Genomic DNA, 11,056 nt, shown 5'->3' with positions numbered 1-11,056 from the left:
CACCGCCATCTTCATCACCGCTGCTGCTCCCATGAGGAGGGAGTAGTTCTCCATCGAGGCTCGGGGCTGTACCGGTAGCTATGTGGTTCATCTCTCTCCTATGTACTTCAATACAATAATCTCATGAGCTGCCTTACATGATTGAGATTCATATGATGATGCTTGTAATCTAGATGTCGTTATGCTAGTCAAGTGAATTTTACTCATGTGATCTCCGGAGACTCCTTGTCCCACGTGTGTAAAGGTGACGAGTGTGTGCACCGTGTGGGTCTCTTAGGCTATATTTCAAAGAATACTTATTCATCGTTATGAAGAGCATAGTGAAGTGCTTATTTATATCTCTTTATGATTGTAATGTATTTTGTATCACAATTTATCTATGTGCTACTCTAGCAATGTTATTAAAGTAGTTTTATTCCTCCCGCACGGTGTAATGGTGACAGGTGTGTGCATCCGTGTTAGTACTTGGTTTATGCTATGATTATGATCTCTTGTAGATTATGAAGTTAACTATTGCTATGATAGTATTGATGTGTATTATTCCTCCTACATAGCATGAAGGTGACAAGTGTGCATGCTATGCTAGTACTTGGTTTAGTCGAATTGATCTTTCATGCACTCTAAGGTTATTTAAATATGAACATTGAATTGTGGAGCTTGTTAACTCCGGCATTGAGGGTTCGTGTAATCCTACGCAATGTGTTCATCATCCAACAAGAGTGTAGAGTATGCATTTATCTATTCTCGTTATGTGATCAATGTTGAGAGTGTCCACTAGTGAAAGTGTAATCCCTAGGCCTTGTTCCTAAATATCGCTATCGCTGCTTGTTTACTCGTTTCTATCGCGTTACTACTCGCTGCAATACTATCACCATCAACTACACGCCAGCAAGCTATTTTCTCGGCACCGTTGCTACTGCTCATACTTATTCATACCACCTCGTATTTCACTATCTCTTCGCCGAACTAGTACACCTATTAGGTGTGTTGGGGACACAAGAGACTTCTTGCTTTGTGGTTGCAGGGTTGCATGAGAGGGATATCTTTGACCTCTTCCTCCCTGAGTTCGATAAACCTTGGGTGATCCACTTAAGGGAAACTTGCTGCTGTTCTACAAACCTCTGCTCTTGGAGGCCCAACACTGTCTACAGGAAAAGGAGGAGGCGTAGACATCAAGCCAGTTGCTGTTTTCTGCTGTTTTTGTTTTCAGAAATCCTAGTAAGGAAATATTCTCGGAATTGGACGAAATCAACGCCCAGGGCCTTATTTTTGCACGAAGATTCCAGAAGACCGAAAGGGAAACGAAGTGGGCGACGAGGCGCCGACACAATAGGGCGGCGCGGCCCAGGCCTTGGCCGCGCGGCCCTGGCGTGTGGGGCCCTCGCGTCGCCCCTAAACCTACCCTTCCACCTACTTAAAGCCTTCGTCGAAGAAACCCCAGTACCGAGAGCCACGATACGGAAAACCTTCCAGAGACGCCGCCGCCAATCCCATCTCGGGGATTCAGGAGATCGCCTCCGGCACCCTGCCGGAGAGGGGAATCATCTCCCGGAGGACTCTTCACCGCCATGGTCGCCTCCGGAGTGATGTGTGAGTAGTTCACCACTGGACTATGGGTCCATAGCAGTAGCTAGATGGTCGTCTTCTCCTAATTGTGCTATCATTGTTAGATCTTGTGAGCTGCCTAACATGATCAAGATCATCTATTTGTAATGCTACATGTTGCGTTTGTTGAGATCCGATGAATAATGCATACTATGCTATGTTGATTATCAATCTATTATCTATGTGTTGTTTATGATCTTGCATGCTCTCCGTTATTAGTAGAGGCTCTGGCTAAGTCATTACTTGTAACTCCAAGAGGGAGTATTTATGCTCGATAGTGGGTTCATGCCTCCATTAAATCTGGGACGAGTGACATAAAGTTCTAAGGTTGTGGATGTGCTGTTGCCACTAGGGATAAAACATCAATGCTATGTCTAAGGATGTATTTGTTGATTACATTACGCACCATACTTAATGCAATTGTCTGTTGTTTGCAACTTAATACTGGAGGGGGTTCGGATGATAACTTGAAGGTGGACTTTTTAGGCATAGATGCATGCTGGATAGCGGTCTATGTACTTTGTCGTAATGCCCAATTAAACCTCACAATACTCATCATAACATGTATGTGCATGGTCATGCCCTCTTTATTTGTCAATTGCCCAACTGTAATTTGTTCACCGAACATGCTATTTATCTTATGGGAGAGACACCACTAGTGAAACTGTGGACCCCGGTCCATTCTTTTACATCGAATACAATCAACTGCAATACTCGTTCTACTGTTTTCTGCAAACATCATCATTCACACTATACATCTAATCCTTTGTTACAGCAAGCCGGTGAGATTGACAACCTCACTATCACGTTGGGGCAAAGTAATTTGGTTGTGTTGTGCAGGTTCCACGTTGGCGCCGGAATCCCTGGTGTTGCGCCGCACTACACTCCGCCGCCATCAACCTTCAACGTGCTTCTTGGCTCCTACTGGTTCGATAAACCTTGGTTTCTTACTGAGGGAAAACTTGCTGCTGTACGCATCACACCTTCCTCTTGGGGTTCCCAACGGACGCGTGCTGTACGCGTATCACCAGCTTACAGATTCTATGAGGGAAGTGTGACAAGAGTTTATATAAATGTCATCTGTTAAATGTTGGTTTGCATTCGGATAACAATTGAAAGCAATCTAATAAGAGCATCTTGCTCTTCTAATCTACAGTTCTACACATGCAACAATGTGCTCAAAACTAATATAAAATAGCTACATCACCAAAATAAATTTATTTAATTTGCATGGACATGTACATCATATACGTAACAATTTATGTAGATGAAAAAGTTGGAATCATAAAAAATGGTACACTCTCCGATATATAGTAAGTGGCGTGGTTGACTCCAACAATTATTATGGATCAGAGATTCAAAGGGAAAAGGGAGTACCTAAAATTGGATACACTAGCACAAAATTCTTGAATACATATGAATACACTCAAGTTATCAAACTAGAATTATGCAACACCGGCATTAACTAAATATCCATCAAACATGAAACATCTGCCAAGCTTCATGCAACCAAAACACCAAACTGGTGGAAAGGGCTAGTACAATGGACTTATATATACATCAAAAACATCCATTGCGGTTTATGTTGAGTCTGGGTCCTTACCAAGTTTTCCAGGTTAGTTTCATAGCTCTGCGACCAAGTGGTTTGATTGAACAGAGCCTTAGAACGGTTCCTTCTATTCATATCAAAGACCACCTGCAAACATTATCGACTTAGCAACGCAAAAGCATACAAAATATAACAATTTTTATTTCTAAAAGGAACCAACCTTTGTCTTGGGATCCATCCAATGCTGCACAAGCTCATTCCACTCGGAGTTGTTAATAGAACGAACATGACTTGTTTTTTGGCACTTCATCAAGAAGATGCCAATCAAAATACTTGACTTTCAACAGGTGCCAATATTGCTGGATGAATTTTTAAATATGCTTTCTACATGCTGCTTTTACTGGTGAACCAGTTATGTCCATATTTAACTTCGACTAATGACATGAAAAACATAAGAATGGAAAGCACTGCAGGATGACATCTGCATATAAACATCAAAGGGGGGAAGAACCAGCAGTATCTACTTACAGCCAATCTAGCGCAATAACCATGGAGGAGTTGAGAGTCACCCTTGCACTTGTTCCAATGCGAACATAGACACCCAGTTCCTGACTGCAATGTTGCATTCACTTGCAAACTTTGCAGAAATTGCAGTTGAAGCTGACCTAGTCCTTCCTTTTGGAATGACTACTTGCAATTTGCGAAACATTCGGTACATACTTCTGAGTTTTTTTGCCAAGTTGATGTTTAATCCCCTTGCCACTACAAAAAAATAGTTAAGGTAATAAAAGAGGTACTCCGAACAAAATATGGACGAAAAAACATACTAAATACACAAATCATGTCTTTAACCCCATTGCTAGACATGGTTTCCACCTCAGGATCCCCGAGTCCTACAGCTCTGCTAGCCGAGGGTTTGGTCATCAGACTGAGGGTTTACAAAATCTTCATCATTCATGTGGTTGTTGGCATCTATCTGGTCAGTGAACTCCATGAAGACAGGTCCTGTTGCATCATTACCTATGATCAAGGGAGTAAGCCAGCTTATATGGTAATTTTAAAACAAAACTAAACTAAATGCATATAAGAACTTGACAACACTACTTGATAGATGCAGTATGCATTATGTGGTACAACTTGCCTTCAACGAGAGAAGGGTTCAGATGCAGGGATCTTCGTGGGGCTGAGATTGGACTTCCTTTGTGTCTAAGCTGGTGAGTCTGCTGATAATCTTTTCATGCTTGGCTGGTTCAAGGTTCTATCTGGAGGCGTTAGGTTTTCCTTGTTGTTGGTTGCAGGAATCTTCTTGTGCATGTAAGAAGCACGTCATGGATCATTGTATAAAGAAACAATTGATTGGCATTCAGAATCAGACATTTATAGATATGATAAGGCGAGATGGGATGGGGGAACTAGCACCTTAGCTGTTGAAAGAACAGGGAGCTCTCAAGCATATCATGTAATAAGACTGCAAGCTCATAGTCTCCTTCAGGTGGCTGAGATGCTGATATTCTCTTGTTGCCCTTAGCAATTGAGTCTCCTATTTTACTATTATTTCCCCCCATTGAAGCATGTGATGCTAGCATCATCTCAACAAGAGAAGCTCCAGACAGTTTTGCAATGTTCCTCATCTTTTTATTGTGTTTTCATACCGTTGCTAAAATAGCAAGGACAAACATTAAAGCTCAGTTATGTAGCTCGGTATTTTCTACCGAAGTAATACTGATTTTTTTTTGAAACAAGAGCCCCAACCACGGGGAGGCCCAGCTTATATTGAAAGCTCACATGTTTTTACAGACACGCCGACGGAAGGAAAAAACTCCAGTATCAGAGGACAAAGACTACTCACAACAGAGGAAGTAATACTGATAATTTAGTTTGCCGAACCGGTTTACATTGTGAAACACATGCCAATATTTTATAACCAAAATATGCCAACTCTTGCCTAACAAATACGATAGTTTTTCTCGCTTCTTATTTTTAGATAAATAAGGTTAGACTTCTTTCTTCAATACTTAAAAACGCAGTTATCGAGAATATTTCAGTTTTTGAACCAAATAATTTACAGGACCCAAACATCCGAAACATAGTTTAAGATGTGCGGATGTGTGTGTAACATGATGAAATAGAGCGAACATACTTGTATTTATAAGCCAGTAACAAATGAAATAAATCGGTATTCTTAGCAATCGATAAGAAAACTACCCAATCGATAGCAATCGACCGAACATTCGAGCACATGCAAAAAAATCAAACTAACTTGCTGCGAAAAACAAGTATACCCATTCCTAGCCTCATGCTGAGGGAGAGGATTTGTCTGAAATGGCGTAGATGTGGTGATGTGGTTCGAGACGATGGACCGCTACGGTATGGTTGGAGCGCGGCGATGATGTGCAGGGCGAACTCCAGAGGGAGAAGTAGCCAACGGGAGGGGTGGATGTGGCCGGAGGCGGATCTAGGGTTTGTTGGAATGGGGGAAACTGGATGCGAGACTCACATGGTTGCCCGACTGTGATTGTTGTACTCCCTCCGGTTTAAAATATTTGCCAAAATAATTTCATATGGAGACTAGTTATGGCGCCATTGGGTCACATTTACTTAACTACCCCTGCCCTCAAGCGGGCATCAGGCATTATAGTTCCGCGTTACTAATGGATAGAAGGGTCATTTCGCTGGTTGAATTTTTTTTGAGTGGGGTCGAAATTTTGCTCTCGCACCAATTAGAAATTTTCAGACGTGTGGGTCCGAAATCATGAAAGTGGGCTGAAGTTGGGCTGCCAACGAACCTCATTGTTGATCGACAGACATAGCCCAACAAGTATTTGCTTCTTGTGTATATCAATTTCCTATCCATTAATGAATCATCTACCATTCCGCTAACAAAAAGAGAGCAACCACAAGGAGAGTTCTCAGTCAAATCTCGAAGAGACAGATATTCATGTTATTATTAGTTAAAAGATGCAACACTTCACGTGGTCTGGTACGGCCTTGGCATCCATTGTGTGGACTTACGAATATATGAACAACCCTGTAACTGGCAAACTGTGAAAAAGAATAGAAAACTAGATGCACGCCAATGCTCTCGTAACCTTAAAGAAAAAAAAAAACGAGCAACCATGTACCGTATTGGTTCTCACAAAATTAGAGCACAACCTGTTAAAGAACTTCTCAATCCTCGGACTATTGCAAAAAGCATGTAGGCACACCTGGTGCCGCTGCTGCTGGTTTCTCATTGCTACCTAAATAATCACAAAATATAGTCTGGTATATATTTCTGCTTATATGCATAGGTTTTGGGCTCGAGTAAGTTTTTTTTAGAAAGAACAAGCCACTTGTATTAAGATGGAGCCAGGATTCAAGTTTATGCATATGCGAGAGGAATCAGAGTTTAACCCTCTAGCTAGTCATTGCACACACATTTATTACAAGCTTTTTTTAGACAGGTTGAATGCACACACGCGGATCTCCTAGAGCGGAAGACCTACTGCGGGGTGTACCAATTGGTGTTGTTGATGAAGTTTCGAATCAGTAGACATATATACATATACATATAGTAAATAATATATGCGCATATACATATACATATAGTAAATAATATATGCGCGTTGGAATATCAAAGGGGTGTACATATACGCTGCTGGATAGGCCTAGTTAGCAAGCTAGCCCAGGATTAATACATACAAAAATCAGATGCATGTCTATGGATTGAACACCCCCCCCCCCCCTAAACACCACCTTAGTCGATGTGTCAAAGGAGTTCTGAGAATTATATGCGGATTGTTTGAATATTTAGTTATTTCGGTGGTTATTGGTAAGGTTGATCTTCTCATATATGTTCAGCGAGATATGAATCTCTGTAGTTTGTTGCACACTAGGTGTTTGAATAAAATCATCTTATGGCAACCTATGCCTATGTATGACTAGTAATATATTTATGATATTGCCATATGGTGGAGGTTGACATAATGGTTTGGTTGGACGAAAAAAAATTAGTGTCAAGGTCAAGGCGCACATGCAAAAATACATGCATTCCTCCAGACCACGGCTGAAGCTACATGCCTCCTCCATCCACATCCCCACCTTTGTCCCTGGTCGCTGGTCTAGAGCGGGTACTTGCTCGCAGCAAATCACGAGCTTTGTCCTAGTCCTAGACAAAATCAAGAAGGAAGCCCAACTTTGGGTCACCGCAGGTGCAAAATACTTGAGTGAACTAATGCCAGGAGAGTGGAACAGGTTACAATCTTATTTACTTTTCTGGTCAAACATCTAATATATTGCCCTTGTTTAAAGAAAAATGAACAGGATATGGAGATATCAAATATTGGACAGCGCTGAACTTATCCCCATTTTGTGGCATTATACATATTTTCTCGTGTCTAAAAATTACATGCCAATTTATTCTACCATGAAAAGGTCTTACAAGCTTGAAATATAGAACTTTCATCAGTAACTTAAGGAAGGGTAATGTAAAGGACCGATGAATCTAATCTTGTCACGGCTTCTTTTCACCTGATAAAGTAAGAATTGCTCGGATTCATGGGCATTTGTTCATCCTTCCTTGTGTAATCAGAGCTTTGTTCTATTTCAAAATTACTGGTTGATGGTGCGCTGAAAAAACTCTCTGTCTCGGTATCATGCTGTATCCAGGGATGTTTTGAAAGCTTCCTTAATCTGCTAAGCTCCATAGATACATCTTTCATAGAGGGCCTGTTGTCACCAGAAATATCCAAGCACTGCTTAGCTAGCTCCGCTAGCCCAGTAAGCATCTCCATGTTCTCATGATCTTTTACTTGACTGTCCAACATAGCTTCAAGGTTGTTCTCCTTCATAGCCAATAGAAAGCATGATGACAGGCTTCTTTGTAACTCAGAACCTTCAAGTTTTAAGGGAACCTTCCCAGTGATGATCTCCAAGAGGACGACACCAAAGCTATAAACATCACTTTTATCTGTCAACCGACATGATTGCATATATTCAGGATCCAGATAACCACATGTCCCCTGTACCATTGTCACGAACTGGGCTTCGTCAGTTGGTACCAGTATGGAAGCCCCAAAGTCAGATACCTTAGCCACGTAACTATCATCAAGAAGGATGTTAGAGGTTTTCACATCACCATGTATAATTGGTGGGTTTGCATACGAATGTAAAAAAGCAAGCCCCTCAGCTGCTTCATTTACGATCCTTAAGAGAGAACTGAATGGAATATGCAGTGTGCGGTTGTTTCCATGAATGAGGTCAAACAATGTTCCTTTTGGGATGAACTCATAGACCAACATTGGGACTTCCACCTCAAGACAGCAACCCAACAGCTTAACAATATTCTTGTGATTGATCTGGGAAAGAATCAGCATTTCTTTACCAAATTCCTTCTTATGCCTGTCATCAATCAAGGCGCATCTTTTGATTGCCACTGGAGTTCTACCATTTATAATTCCCTTGTAGACAGTGCCATGACCTCCATGTCCGAGAATTTGGCTTTTGTTAAACTTGTTTGTTGCCTTTTCTACTTCGGCTTCAGTGAACACCGTAAATGCAAGTCCTTGGTCCGATTTCATCTTCTCAAACAAGATGACACCTCCATGTTGCTGAAAATACTGTTTCTTGACATCTGCTAGCTTTCTTCTCTCGAAAATTACACGCAAGCAGAAGATGATAATCAATAGAACGACAGTGGCGATGCAAGCGCCTATAAAAATCAATATCAAATTTAAGTCTGTTAAATTGACCCCAAACTAGCATACGTATTGAAAGCATGTATAGTTATTTTTTTTTCAAAAAGGGGAATAACCCTGGCCTTTGCATCAGGGTATTACAAGTCACTGATCACTAAGTATGTGTTATAATAGATTAAAATATGGTGATCAAAAGCACCTGTGCTACTGAGCCCAGAAGCTGATTTGGTTTGTGCATCATACACATAACAACAAACAGGGATATGAATTAGCTGAACCAGAGTTACCGAGTGAGTATATGTAGTACGTTTTTATTTTTGTTAGTATAGTTGGAATTGATTCAATTTTCTAAATGAGAAATTGAGAATTGAGTAAGATGCTACTCCGTAATATTTAGTTGTTTACCTATGATCAGGGTGATGTCCGGATGACAAGTGTTCGTGTCCTTTGACAACTTTCTGCCCGGAGGACATGAACATCGGTAATTTCCTATTGTGTTGTGGCATGCTGCAGCCTTCGGGCATGGTCTTGGATACTTCACACATTCATTGACATCTGCAACAAGAAGAGGAAACCGTTTGGGTCTTTGGGGTCAAATGGATTATCTATTATTAATAATATTAAATAATAACTATCTAATAGCATGAGCAACAATGAGTATAATAATATCAAATATTACATTACCAATGAAAGACAAGTAATTTTTGTTAGACGAAATGTCGCTGATGTTTTGACCATATCTACCCTAGATGAAGAAAGGAAAAAAATAAAGCTACTCCAGTATTTCCTTATGCTTTTGTTATTAGCTACTCCAGCTTTTGTTGTTTAACTAATTTTCATTTTGGTTATTTGTTACAAGTTTGCATAACCACACTGTTCCGATTCAAATTGCTTGTCACGGATTCAACAAACCAAGACAGATTTTAGACAATATTTTGCCTAAATTTGCCACAAGTAATCTGGATAGGAGGGAGTGTCTATTGTTACGCAGGAACTCCTTTTAATGGTTGAATTAACGCCAATTTCATATTACAGCATAATACAGTATGCACGATTTCATATGGACGCGGAGCAAAGAGAACTACTTGCCTGTGCACCCCCCTGGGAGGTAAGGGTTTCCTTCGTACCCTCGGGAGCAGTTGCATACATACCCTGGGCCGTTGGTTGAATCCACACACTCACTGTTTGTGCTGCGGCATGCATAAGATGGCATGTTTCTGGCCACCTCGCATGTTTCATCTCCAATTACCCAGTCTAGCACCAGCGGCTGCCGCCCTTGGTAGGTATCGTTAAACCTTGTGGTGGTTATGTAGTCGGGGCTGAAACTGAACGTCTCTGCTTCCACAAGGGCAGCGTAGCTGCATGGGTTGAACTGCCAACTATTTGAATCATTATACACACGGTAGAAAAAGACATCAAAGCGCCTTAAGCCCTTGGGTATAGCATTTTGGCAGCAACCTATACCGGAGCATGAGGCATTTGTCACTGCTTCTGGGCTCGCACACACCGATGCACATGCGGTCGTGTACCCGGTTCTGTTATTGCGGTTGTAGATGTATCCAAGTGTGTCGCAGCCAATGACTACGAACTTGTTGTGCACGTCAGAGAACCGGTATGGCCATGACGAGAAGTCAAGGGACCACGTTCTGTCGCCCATTGATCCCGTGGTATGATTGTACCAATACGTCGAAACTGGGTTTAATACCCGAGTTTGGCCACGGGGCAGTGATATCCCTAGAACCTCGATGTTAACAATGAACGGCTTCTCTGTTCCGTCCGCAGTCCTATTGCAGTTAATCTCGAAGCCGCTGTTGATAGCACACCCGCTACCAATGCCAAATGGATAAGGGATTTCGACATCGCCACATTGTGTTCGGCATCCGGGGGCAGGTCCTGCAGATGTAGTAGATGCTAGCTGTAGCATGATTCCAACCACGAGCAGTAGCACTGATGCCATAACTACTCTTCTCTGGAAATGTAGTTTTGGTTTTGCCCAAGTGGTGCATGCACGTATTTGCTGCGCTCAAGAGAAAAGACAGAGTTAGCAAGCTTTGCCGTCGGTTAATTGCCTGAAAGTTGAACTAGTTTTATCTGCGTCTATAACAGCAGAAACTAGACCTGAAAAGGTTCACAGTTTTAACCCATATATCTGTCAAACAAGATTTGTGAAGCATGTGCATCGTGCATTAGTTCTTGCATCTCTTGGTTGTGTTCCAAGATTGGAGAT

The 11,056-nt window shown here is 41.6% G+C and overlaps 1 protein-coding gene across 1 annotated transcript; it reads right to left on the bottom strand.

Annotated features, from left to right (window-relative positions):
• Nucleotides 1–7,659: 7,659 nt before the first annotated feature.
• LOC124688910 (wall-associated receptor kinase 5-like) lies at nt 7,660–10,786 on the bottom strand. Its single transcript, XM_047222526.1, has 3 exons — nt 9,919–10,786; nt 9,235–9,384; nt 7,660–8,843 (listed from the first exon to the last, which is right to left on the bottom strand). Exons 1-3 carry the CDS (start codon nt 10,784–10,786, stop codon nt 7,660–7,662), a joined length of 2,202 nt encoding a protein of 733 aa, XP_047078482.1.
• Nucleotides 10,787–11,056: the final 270 nt, after the last annotated feature.

This window comes from Lolium rigidum, chromosome 2 (genome assembly GCF_022539505.1).
Source record: "Lolium rigidum isolate FL_2022 chromosome 2, APGP_CSIRO_Lrig_0.1, whole genome shotgun sequence".
NCBI classification, from domain to species: Eukaryota; Viridiplantae; Streptophyta; class Magnoliopsida; order Poales; family Poaceae; genus Lolium; species Lolium rigidum.
This window is presented reverse-complemented; position numbering and strand designations above follow the sequence as displayed.